The sequence below is a fragment of the Ostrinia furnacalis genome, unplaced genomic scaffold, assembly GCF_004193835.3.
Source record: "Ostrinia furnacalis isolate ACB-3 unplaced genomic scaffold, ASM419383v2 OfSCF3220, whole genome shotgun sequence".
NCBI lineage: Eukaryota > Metazoa > Arthropoda > Insecta > Lepidoptera > Crambidae > Ostrinia > Ostrinia furnacalis.
In genome coordinates, this window is record NW_021133459.1 from 135,194 (window position 1) to 147,809 (window position 12,616).

General features: G+C 36.5%; 2 protein-coding genes and 1 pseudogene across 3 annotated transcripts; 1 reads left to right on the top strand and 2 right to left on the bottom strand.

Annotated features, from left to right (window-relative positions):
• Window positions 1-7: 7 nt before the first annotated feature.
• Window positions 8-1,290, bottom strand: LOC114357548 (carboxylesterase 4A-like). Its single transcript, XM_028311228.1, has 2 exons — window positions 407-1,290; window positions 8-173 (listed from the first exon to the last, which is right to left on the bottom strand). Exons 1-2 carry the CDS (start codon window positions 451-453, stop codon window positions 8-10), a joined length of 213 nt encoding a protein of 70 aa, XP_028167029.1. The 5' UTR covers window positions 454-1,290.
• A 2,318-nt stretch (window positions 1,291-3,608) lies between these two features.
• Window positions 3,609-6,620, top strand: LOC114357545 (juvenile hormone esterase-like; annotated as a pseudogene).
• Window positions 6,621-8,259: 1,639 nt separating this feature from the next.
• On the bottom strand, window positions 8,260-12,288 carry LOC114357546 (venom carboxylesterase-6-like). 2 transcript variants are annotated; one of them, XM_028311227.1, is made up of 4 exons: window positions 12,075-12,288; window positions 10,608-10,755; window positions 8,989-10,292; window positions 8,260-8,720 (listed from the first exon to the last, which is right to left on the bottom strand). In XM_028311227.1, the coding sequence occupies exons 3-4, from the start codon at window positions 10,203-10,205 to the stop codon at window positions 8,552-8,554; spliced, it is 1,386 nt and encodes a 461-aa protein (XP_028167028.1). In that variant the 5' UTR covers window positions 10,206-10,292; window positions 10,608-10,755; window positions 12,075-12,288; the 3' UTR covers window positions 8,260-8,551. The 2 variants fall into 2 exon arrangements, with proteins under 2 accessions (XP_028167028.1, XP_028167027.1); XM_028311226.1 differs by lacking the exon at window positions 12,075-12,288 and adding an exon at window positions 10,964-11,879 and having other exon boundaries at window positions 8,343-8,720.
• Window positions 12,289-12,616: the final 328 nt, after the last annotated feature.

Sequence of the window (12,616 nt, forward strand, 5' to 3'; positions counted from 1 at the left end):
GGTCTAACTAAACGAATTGTAGCCCTGCATCGTCGTAGACAGACTTCCAAAACACCATACACTCAGCATCCAACTTCTGTCCAATTGTCAAGGTCTCGGATATATCGGCGTAGTACTCTTTGTCGTCATACTCCGGCCAAGATATCCCTAAGGAAGAATCTGGTGTAGGGTTCCTGAAATAAAATTTCCAGTTTTAGGAAACATTCAAAATAAATACAAGCTTTCCTGCTTAGTGCAGAGACCGAGAATTATATGTATATGTACAATGTGAATACTTTTTACTTTTTAAATATACCTACACAATATTGTCCGTCGCACGATCTGGTGAAGGTAGCGGAAAGCACCTGGATAACTTTATTTTAAGGAGTTTTTTTTTAAATATCACTTTATGATGATGATAACTTACCCATATTTGGCAAAGTTGGTAAACAAGGTGCATGCCAATCTCACCATTTTTCCTTCCTTACTATTCTTCTCCACCTTTAAATTAGGCTCTTATGCGTGAAACAAATACATCAAATCATCATCATGCGATGTTTGTTCAATCCCATACTTTTTTCCCATAACGCCTGTAATATTAAGCTCTGAGAAAGATGAAAATCTATAAAAATACTTTTTCGATTTCGCAACATCTTTGAGTAAAGTTAAATATCTATAGATGTCAATATTAAAGGCAATTTCACTAGCATAGACAAGGAACTCCTTCATAATCTCGATGGTTAGATATTTATTGCCAAAGTAGTATTCTCGGATCCTGTCTGAAAGTTCTAGGATTTTCCGAGGCGGACATTTATTCAATATTTCGGTCGGCACTAGTAATTCTGGATATCTGTTGTATTGTTGTAGAAGTCCTTGCTCAAAAAATAGTATAGCTATCAAAGCCTCCAGACTCGTGTAACCAATTAAAATGTCAACGTCGTTGATTTTGCCGCTTTTCAATATATCAAATGGCTCTTGTGTGATAAAATGGTCTTGACCAAAGTCTTTTTCCACGACAGGCGTGAAGAAATACATCTTAAGCCTGTTGCTTGTAATTTCCTCTGAAGCCATTAAGCAAGGACTGAGGCTAATTAACTTTTCAACTGGTAGCGATTGGAGATATTCTAGGAGTTCATTTGGATCATGAGTGTCTAAGCCTAATTGTTTACCAAGTAGAAACGCCCTTTTCCGGGCCTCAAACGCCTGGCTCCAGTCACAAAATGGCACCCCACTCATCGGTATAGCTCTCTTAAAGAGGCCTGTCGACATAGGAGAAAGAACATGTAATCCACACGACGAACCCCCCGCGCTCTGACCCCGGATCTCCGCCGAATTTGGCAATATTGTCTTGAACCCATTTTAAAGCGAGGACAGGTACATAGGTGGAAATGGATCGAGCGTAGAAGAGCGGAAGTGTCGGGCGCATTCTTGTTTATCCATAGAATTTGACGGTACGGAGAAGAGCGGAGCAGAACGGAGATGTGCGCACCGCTGTGCAGTGTTTCATAGATATAGGTGTACCAGAATCTCATGGCAAACAAAAATATTGGAAAAGTGTGTTTTTCATATGGCAATTGTCTATGGTTTAATTGTCACCTGTCAAAGAAAATTATGAAATCTGTCAGTCGCTGCAAAAATTTTGTAATCTCTTCTTGACTATTTGTTATTTTTGTGAAAAAGTCGTAAAAGCTCAAGCAAGTCATATTGTTTTCAATGTGAATTGTAAAATAAGGCATAATTCAAAGTCAATCTTTGATTCTAAACGCGCCGTCGAGTTGACAGTGAGTTGGACTGAAATGTTTAATACATTTAGCTTATTACCCAACTGCGTCAGAAGGAGGGTTATGTTTTTTTATTCTTACTTAATAGCTGCTTTATCGATGTTTTCAGGTATATCTCACAAATTGGTGCAGAGGAATGGTCAAAATGTTATGACCATGTAAAGATAATTGAAAAAGATTTTATCAAGCAAGATTGAATAATGGAGAAGTTTCCAATTTTTTTCTTTTAAATAAACTTGAAATAAATATAAGTAAAACTAATAATAATTGTGAAAGAATCATGAAAATATCTCTACAAATAAATAAGTTACAGGGCCCTAAAGTAGCGCATAACTATTCACGCCGTTTTGATCGGTGTATTCACGACAGTCATTCGGAATACAAACAGTAAATCACCCCTGGTCCAGTGCTGTTGACAGATCCATATTTGTTTAAATCTATTTCTATTTTTTTAAGGCACTCAAGATTCTTTCTTAGTAAAATTTTGCAACCTTTTTTTAAATATCCCAGACCTGGCCATTTATACAAAAAGAACGGCACCGCCTGTTCCAATTCCACGCCAAAATATGTAGGTAATTTAAATAATTAATTTCCCAGACATTTCTTGATCGATTTTAAAAAAAACTTCACCGTCTTTTTAGTTTTGGTATAATTATATGTTACGGTTAATGTGATAAATTGAAAATTATTAATAATAACCGGTTATTATGAATAATTCCCGACAGTCGCGGTGAAAGTGATAAATTAATCACATTTAACAGTGATTATTTAATAATTCAACCTTAGTACTAACAAATTTCATAAAAGAGAACAACATCTTGTGTACGTGCTCGTGTACAGCCAAACTTTTGAACGTTTTGATATCATATATTAGTATAATTTGGCATAATGAGTTTGGAATGTTTTTTGCATAATATTACTTTTCCATGATGCCTATAACATAATGTTTTGATTTAAAGTGAAAAATAGGTTAAGGTGCGGCGGGGGGGGCCCCTGGGCCACCCCTAAGCCGCCTATTTAGTTTTATACACATATAAATGACCTCATATTAATCACATTTACCAAATCATGCGGTAATTATTCATAATAACCGGCGATTATTCATAATTTTCACATTTATCACTTTGACCGTAACACAATTATATTTTAATCCCATTCAGAGAAATATAGTTTTTTTTAACATCAGGAAACTTCTCCATTGAAATGTTGGAAGAACAATTTATTTACAACACCTCTTTATCTTGATCATCTATTGAAGAACAAGAAATGCAAGTGGAGTTCTTAGAATCGTTTTCTAGTTCTGAATGAAGTGATAAGTTAAAAGTATGGTGCATAATAAAATTAGTTACTTTAAGTAATATACGATTTATTTATAACAACATTCTTCATACACATTCTTCATACACATACCTACCTAAAAGGTATATTCGTACTTCATGTTCATTAATATTAAAGTCATAAAAGTAAAAAATTAAATAGTATCAAGATCGTTTATTCCAATTTCCCCAGTATTGCTCTCAACAAAGTTTATGTTCCCTATTTGCCATGAGATTCTGGTACACCTATACCATTAAACTGACAGCTGACAGCTACCCATAGCTTACACATCTCCCCTCGTCTCCGCACCGCTCCGCTCTTCTCTGCTCGATCCATTTCCACTGATAGGTTATTCAAAAAACTGCTCTTCTCCGCTCCGCACTGCTCCGCCTTGGTGGAAAACGTGCTTTAGGATATATTTTCGCCTATGTATCTATCTGTTCAGTATTTAACCATTTAAATCAAAGTGATAATCACTTAATTATATCCTTATCATTAATTATATCACTTGTAACCCACTTGTTTACCAGCAGTCTGCATACTCGGGCGTGTGGTCCGGTTCTGGTCGCGATGGTGAAAGTGGAAGTAAAACAGGGCTGGCTGGAGGGGGAGGAGCTGAAGACTTGTACTGGAGAGGGGAAGTTCTTCAGCTTCAAGGGAATACCGTATGCTGTGCCACCTTTGGGGAAACTGAGGTTTAAGGTGTGTACGATGAAAATACACCAGTAAAAAATAGTATGCGCAGTTGCAAAAAGATCTGTCAATATCAATTTACATAATAATAATCCATTTGCTTCTTTACATAAACCAGTTAATTGAATAGGGTTTCCACAAAGAGAAGAGTATCAAAAATGTGTATGAAAAACAATCAAACGTTATTTCCACAACATCTCTTCGCCCCGAGTCTTCGGTTCAGAAATTAATCTGATACATGACATCTCTTTTCTCCGCTTTTTGGTGGAAACCAGGCCTCGTGTGGAAAATTATTTCGATAATTAAATCTTTGGTTCCTCAGTCCTGAGAGGAACTTTAAACCTAAATTTTCAATATCAATTAATTACAGCTGTTATTAGTAATTGTGTAAGTAGCACCGATATTTTTTCTGTGCACGTTACTCGTACTTGCAAAATTCTTATCTTATCGCGCTTATCACTTTAATATAATCGGGCTAATGTTTGATATCTTTTTTAAATTTTTGGGGATAGATTATTACTTAACATAGTAATATTATGCGCATTATTTGTACTCGTATGTCTTGAATTTCTGTTTTAGGCACCTCAACCTCTTCTGAAATGGGATGGTATTAGAAAAGCCACCAAATTCGGGCCTAATTGTCCACAAGTAGACATAGTTACTGATGAATTGATCTTAGGCAGTGAAGACTGCTTATACCTAAACGTTTACTCTCCAAACCTTAACCCTGAAATTCCATTGACTGTCATGGTATTCATTCATGGAGGAGGCTTTAAAAGTGGCTCAGGAGATGACGACTACTATGGTCCAGACTTTCTAATGGCCCACAATGTTGTCTTGGTTACAATCAACTACAGACTGGATGCTCTGGGATTCTTATGCTTGGACACTGAAGAGGTCCCTGGGAATGCCGGCATGAAGGATCAAGTCCTCGCTTTAAAGTGGGTTCAAGAAAATATTGCCAAATTCGGCGGAGATCCGAATAATGTGACCATATTCGGAGAGAGCGCAGGGGGTTCGTCGTGTGGATTACATATTCTTTCTCCTATGTCAAAAGGTCTCTTTAAGAGAGCTACACTGATGAGTGGGGTGCCGTTTTGTGACTGGAGCCTGGCGTTTGAGGCCCGGAAAAGGGCATTTGTACTTGGTAAACAATTAGGCTTAGAAACTCATGATCCAAATGAACTCCTGGAATATCTCCAATCGCTACCAGTTGAAAAGTTAATTAGCCTCAGTCCTTGCTTAATGGCTTCAGAGGAAATTACAAGCAACAGGCTTAAGATGTATTTCTTCACGCCTGTCGTGGAAAAATACTTTGGTCAAGACCATTTTATCACACAAGAGCCATTTGATATATTGAAAAGCGGCAAAATCAACGACGTTGACATTTTAATTGGTTACACGAGTCTGGAGGCTTTGATAGCTATACCATTCCTTGAGGACGAAGGCGAGGACTTCTAGAACAATACAACAGATATCCGGAATTACTAGTGCCGAGGGAAATATTGAATGAATGTCCGCCTCGGAAAATCCTAGAACTTTCAGACAGGATCCGGGAATACTACTTTGGTTATTCAAATTTATGTATGCGAGTCATTTCTACTAGTATCTTAATATGTAAGTCTAGATATTAGCACGTCACTACCTTGTTTAATATACCACGCAATCTTGTATACCCATTCTTATAAGATACACCAATACAAGAATGCATGGTAAATTCAGTGAACTGCTCCTGAATCGAATGTACCTACTACTACTATTTATATTTATTTATATTAACCGGCAGACAGTGGTGACTGAGTTTGTTGCGGCGCTTCTTCTCTGCACTTGCCAAATGTTGGTCTCGAAGCGCTGGTAGGGTAAAAAGATTATGAGACATGTAGAGGCTCCTTAAGAGCAAAATGACGATTTGTAAGAACTATTTATTAGTCTAAACAAATAAAGAAATTTTGACTTTGACTTTGACTTTGACATAAATATTTAACCACCGAGATTATGAAGGAGTTCCTTATCTATAAAAGTGAAATTGCCTTTAATGTTGACATCTATAGATATTTAACTCTATTCAAAGAAGTTGCGAAATCGAAAAAGTATTTTTATAGATTTTCATCTTTCTCCGAGCTTAATATTTTAGGCGTTTGGGGAAAGAAGTATGAAATTGAACAAACATCGCATGCAGATGACTTGATGTATTTGTTTCATGGAAAAGGGCCTAATATAAAGGTGGAAAAGAATAGTAAGGAAGAAAAAATGGTGAGATTGGCATGCACCTTGTTTACCAACTTTGCCAAATATAGGTAGGTAAGTTTTCTTTGATTGATAAAACGATACATTATGAAAAATAGTACCATTCGCATTTGACGTCATAAGACAATTTGTGTACTATTTCTTCTAAATGTTTTCTGAATCTGCCAATTTTTTTTCAGGAACCCTACACCAGATTCTTCCTTAGGAATATCTTGGCCGGAGTATGATGACAAAGAGTCCTACGCTGATATATCCGAGTCCTTGACAATTGGGCAGAAGTTAGATGCTCAGTGTATGGCGTTTTGGAAGTCTATCTACGACGACGCAGGGATGCAGTTCATTTAATCGTTCTTTCGTTCGTTCGTTTCAGCCGAAAGACGTCCACTGCTGGACAAAGGCCTCCCCCAAGGATTTCCACAAAGACCGGTCCTGCGCCGCTCGCATCCAGGCACCTCCCGCGACCTTCACCAGATCGTCGGTCCACCTAGTGGGAGACCTGCCCACGCTACGTCTTCTTCCTTCCTAATTCATTTATAAAGATTTCAAAATAACTAAAGAAAAATTTAACCGCCTAAGGCGGGAATTGAACCCAAGGCCTTTCGCTTGCCGGGCGACTGCCTAAAAATAAAATAATGTATTGCTTAATGAGTAATAAACTAAATAAAATAAATTGTATGTATTTTTTGTTAAACCCGTGTATGTAGTAAACAAGTGAAATATCTAAGACCCAAAATGATTATTATATGGATTTAAGTGATTGTCACTTTGATTTAAGAGCGTTTACGTCTAGCGTGGCATGTCAAGTTTAGGTAATTTCGATGCTAGTTTTATTCACACTAAAATAATTATGACTGTGTGCGTGTTCTCACGCTCTATAGTCAAACCAAAATACTTTGATCCACCATCGTAAAAGTGTGCCAGGCTGTCAAGTGACAGCTCAAGGAAACTATAAAATCTTCAAATCTTCCAACACCGACTCCATAATTATAAATAATGGTATACTATCCTAATCAATGATAAATAAGTAAATTCTTTATCAAATAGTAAATTATCAAAGGTTTTTTACTATTTTGAAAATATTTTATACAGCCTATATGTTCAGCAGAAAAAATTTTGAATTTTAATGGTGAGAGATTTTTTCAAATCGGTTCTATTCAAAACAAACTTTTCCTGTTTCTTTTTTTATCCGGAAAATGCCCACCAGCTGCGGGGACAGCTAGTGGGTTATGTGGGGTTCTTCCTACCAGAAGGTGGGCAGCTACACCCACTTAAAACCTGACTGTTTCTGCCATGATCCATATGATTTTCAAATACTCATAGAAAAAAAATTACAATGAATTATTTTAAATTTCAAAGTAAATATTTTAGATAAGATATTCTTCTATTATACTAAGCTATTTATGTGTTGAATAAAGGAAGAATATTGGTGAAAAAATCACTTTGATTTTTGTGTATTTCACGTTCTTTTAATTTGTGATTTCTTATTGTAAAATGCTTAAATCTAAAAATTTTCTCAGATAACTATTTGCCCAAGGATAGATCCTTGGGCATTGTTGCTATAGGATATATATGTTTGTTAAATCGTTTTCACAGTATTTTTATAAAAATTTCAGCTTGTAAACTGACGCTAAAGTGGAAATTTACAAAACCTGTGTTCTTAAATGCTAAACTAATCGCAATATTTTCTCAATTAACTATTTAGACGATGAAATTGCCTAACTATTTATGCCTATAACATGTTTGTAGTATTACTGGTTAATGATTGTAACGAGTTGAAAAAGTACTGTTTTTGCGCCAAACGGCGTAAACGCTCTTAAATTGTTAAATACTAAACAGAAAGGTACAATAAATATTATGGTACATAGGTGAAAGAAAATATATCTTTATGCCGAAACGGCCTCAGTCAGTACCTGTACCAAAAGCGACTCACTGATCTATCAACTTTTTAGACTTCAGAAGTGTAGCCACAATTGTAAAGAACCCATGCATTATTTACTTAGTACGAGGGGTTAACAGGACTATTATTTAGTATTTTGTATTGCACAAATTATTAATATTCTTAAAAAATATATGGAACCATACTTATTCCAGTTCTTGATAAATCCACCAATATAATTAAACAAAATTCATATCATATCTTCAGATGTTTATTAAAAATTAAATAAATTATTTTATGAGTAAAAAGTAATAGGTAATTAATGAAACTTTGCAACTAGGCTTATTTTATCTATACTCTATTATAATCTCTAATAACACCAATTAGAGTTAGTTTACTTTCACACAGCACGAAACGGACACAAAAGAAGCAGCATAATATCAATATAGGTGGTTTTCTCTTAGAAGCGAATTTTATCGACTACACAGTCAGTATTAGTCTCTTCACCTACAAGGTGGACCGACGACATCGTGAAGGTAGCAGGGAAGCGCTGGATGCAGGCCGCTACCAATCGATCAATGTGGAAAGCATTAGGGGAGGCCTATGTTCAGCAGTGGACGTTCTATGGCTGACATGATGATGATGATGATTAGTCTTTTCAAGGCAGTTCCACGCCACCTTCCTCGTATATGCTCGACCAGAAAGCATTGGCTCCAGCGTCAGGGTTGATGTCAACGCGCAGGGTGGAGTTAATGACCATGTACTGCTTCGAAGCATTGTCGTACTCTGGCCATGTCACGCCCAGGAAATCTTCTGGAGTCGGGTTTCTAAAAAAAATAAAAAGATATTAAAAGGAGAATCTATTTATCATCATCATTTTAACCACAGGATGTTTACTGCTGAACATAGGCCTCTCCCAATAGCTTCCGTCTGATCATCCACAAGGTGGACCGACCACCTCATAAAGGTAGCAGGAAGGCGCTGGATGAAGGCCGCTACCATTATTTATTATCTTTTTTATTTTCTTTGTTCTTATACTATGAGAAATCGATTGGTCAATTTTTATGAAAATTTAAATTTTATACAAAAACTTACCCATATTTTGCAAAGTTTGTAAATAATGTGACTGTCTGATTAATAAGTCTGTAAGCTTCTGATGATACGTCAACTGTTTGGTTGCCAAGTTGGATATCAAAGACATATCGCAAATCATCCGTATGTCCTACTCCAGTTATTCCATACAGTTCTCCGTCGGGCGTGTATTTGTTTATTTCTGATATGCAGAAGAATTTGTACAAGAACTTTTTATTCCCATTTGGCAGGTGCCTTAAAAACCTGTTTATGTTGTACACAAATATTTCTTCACTTTGGTAGTCAAGGAACTCCTTAACTGTTTCGTTATTGATATCCCTTTTACCAAAATATTGTTCGGATATTTTCGCTGCTAATGCATTCTTGTCAATATTTTTTCGCCCGTAATATGTAATTTCACGAGGTATCAATAATTCGCGCATATTGTTGTACCTTTCTAGTGAATTGCCGAGTCTACGTAACTGATACAAATATTCCAAACTGGTGTATCCTATCATCAGGTCTACTGGATTAATTTTTCCTTTTTTAAGACTCTCAGTCGCGGACTCCACTAAAAATCGTTTTTGCCCAAAGTTTTTTTCGGGAGCAGGTACGTACGGCGACATTTTCAGCCCAATAGCCCAGTTTTCTTCAACTGGCATGACCGTAGGAAACTTGTGAATTAATTTCAAAATGGGTTGCCTTTGCAGGAACTCCAACATTTCGTTTGGATCGGTCGTGTTGCTTCCCAACATGTTTCCAAGTGCAAAAGATCGTTTTGCGGTCTCGTAACTGATGGCCCACTCGCAAAATGTAACGCCGCTCATAGCTATAGCTCGTTTAAATAATCCTTTAGACATTGGTGACAGTAAATGATAAGTCACTGACGCTGACCCTGCGCTTTCTCCAAAAATGGTCACTTTGTCCAGATCACCACCGAATTTATGGATGTTGTCATGAACCCATTTTAACGCAAGGCTCTGATCTTTCATACCAGCATTACCCGGAACATCCTTCGTGTCCAGGTTAAGGAATCCCAAAGCATCGACCCTGTAGTTAATAGTTACCAAAACGACATTCTTTTCAACAATAAAATCTGGGCCGTATACATATGAGTTTCCTGATCCACTAACAAAGCCACCTCCATAAATGTAAAACATTACTGGGAGAGGTTTTTCTGGCTTCAAGTCTGGCGTGTAAACATTTAAATACAGACAATCTTCGCTACCAGGGACATACATATTGACTACTCTAGAAAATTGAGGGCAAAGTGAACCGTGTATTATTGCCTCTTTCACGCCTCTCCATGGTTTGATGGGTATGGGATCCTGTAAAGCAGAACACAAATATTTTTTTTAAATCAAGTTGGTTACTAATTACAAAACTAGATAAGTAGCCGTATTCAGTAACAAAACCTCAACGACAACAAATCGCTGAGTTGCGATCCTATCGAGTAATCGATCCTAAAGAGTTCTATCGAAATGACCCTTGTGAATGTGAATTTAGAACGTGAATTATGCCAATGTTTAGGTCAGGTCTTGCGGAAGGCAAATACTCGTATTCGTGGTAAATTCGACTCAAAATTTTAAAATAAATTTTTGACGTTAATTTTACTATATTTAGTACTAAATTTCGTTCGTTACCTTAAATCGCAAGTCTCCAACTGGTGCTTTAGCATAAGGAATCCCTTTGAAACTGTAGTAATTCTCCTAGACCAGTGGACAGCTTTTTTCGCACACCCAGCAATAGTCCCTCATTGACTCTAACGATAGCAAGTTGCACAAAATTGCCCTGAAAAAAAAAACAACAGCATAAATATAAAATACGACCAATTCAACAGCTTTGAAAGCTGGAAAATTGAATTTTGGTGCCTTTTGTAAATTTCCCAGTAGTCAATATTTTTCAATGTACGAGTACATATTAACAATTTATAATTAATTAATTATTAATTTATATCTTAATCAACACAAAAGTCATTGAAGAATTTAAACCTACTTACCGTCGCTAAAGTATAGAAAAATATCAGACTTAAGAACCTCATGGCGATTGATACACAATTTCACTGTCAAGTTCACTACAGTTTCCTTATTTATAATTTATTGGTGCAATCACTGACATTAACTGGTTCTCGATCAATGGCATTTATCCGCCATAATGATTTGCATAAACGTTTGATTGACTCGCCAAGATGCTGACTGTCTTGACTGTTTGAAGTTCTTTCTATTTATAATCAGATATCTTTATATTCGCAACTTAAATAATTATATTTGTAAAAAGGTTGATCGATCGTGACGTCATAGCGCGAAAACAAATTGATGTCCAAAGTTCAAAATCTAAAATTGGTTTCTTGTTAACGGCTACCGGCGTGGCCAGTTATTTAAATCATGGGAATATTCATGAAGTTTTGGCTAACTTGGCTACTTTACCAACGCTTCATCTTGAGGTAAACAATAAGAGTCATAAGCTCGCTCAAAATGATTCAGTTTTTGAGTAGTGTCAAAGTAATTATTTGTCTTTCAATCACAAAAATAATAATGCCAATTAGGTACCAGATTTTTTTTTAAATACGAGCTTGCGTAAAACTAGTAATTAAAACAATGGGTTAGTTGAAGTCAAGTCCAAAGGTTACTTACACAATGTCAGTATTTGTATCGGACCATAAGTGGGTTATTAGTGATTTCCAATTACTTCTGTACACAGTTACGATGACAGCACAAAATTAAAATTACACTGATCGAACAATGTTGAGCTATCTGTCATCATGTTCAAAGTCCAAAACACTTTAATTCGCGTTATTTTTCTAGAATCTCGATCTCATGAATAATCATTTCAAAATCGCGGAAGAATTTTTAATAACTTTAATTCTATAATTAAGGCAGCACTTACATTAAGTTTAAATACGTTGTAAATGTTGATTGTCTTCTAGTGTATGTCTTGTTGATTGTCCTATTAAATAAATAAATAATACTGCAACCACAGATAACTACTGGCCGTGAACTAGGTACTTCATGTTGGTATCTACTCAACGGAGGGCATCTTGGTATACCTACCTTATTTGAGATTATGGTTTATTTTCATTGTACATCAAAACATTAAGGCGATTTACAAACCTGTTATGTGTGTATAAAAAAAATCCATTATTCCTCGTAACTATGCACAATTAAGATGGCGATAATTGCTATTAATTGTAGAACTCCATCTTGTGATTCTTTGCGATTTCTGTGTATGCAACAGCGTTGCAACTATATTGTAATGAGGAAGGCATATTAACGATTCATCATCATCATCATTTCAGCCATAGGGCGTCCACTGCTGAACATAGGCCTCCCCCAATGATTGCCACAATGGCCGGTTAGTGGCGGCCTGCATCCAGCGCCTTCCCGCTACCTTTATTAACGACTAGCTTTCCGCCCGCGGCTTCGCCCGCGTGGAATTTTGTTTGTCACAGAAAAACTTTATCGCGCGCGTCCCTGTTTCAAAAATCGGGATAAAAACTATCCTATGTTCTTTCCCGGGACTCAAACTATCTCTATGCCAAATTTCATCAAAATCGGTTGCGAGGTTTAAGCGGGAAAGCGTAACAGACAGACAGACAGACAGACAGACAGACAGACAGAGTTACTTTCGCATTTATAATATTAGTTGGGATTAG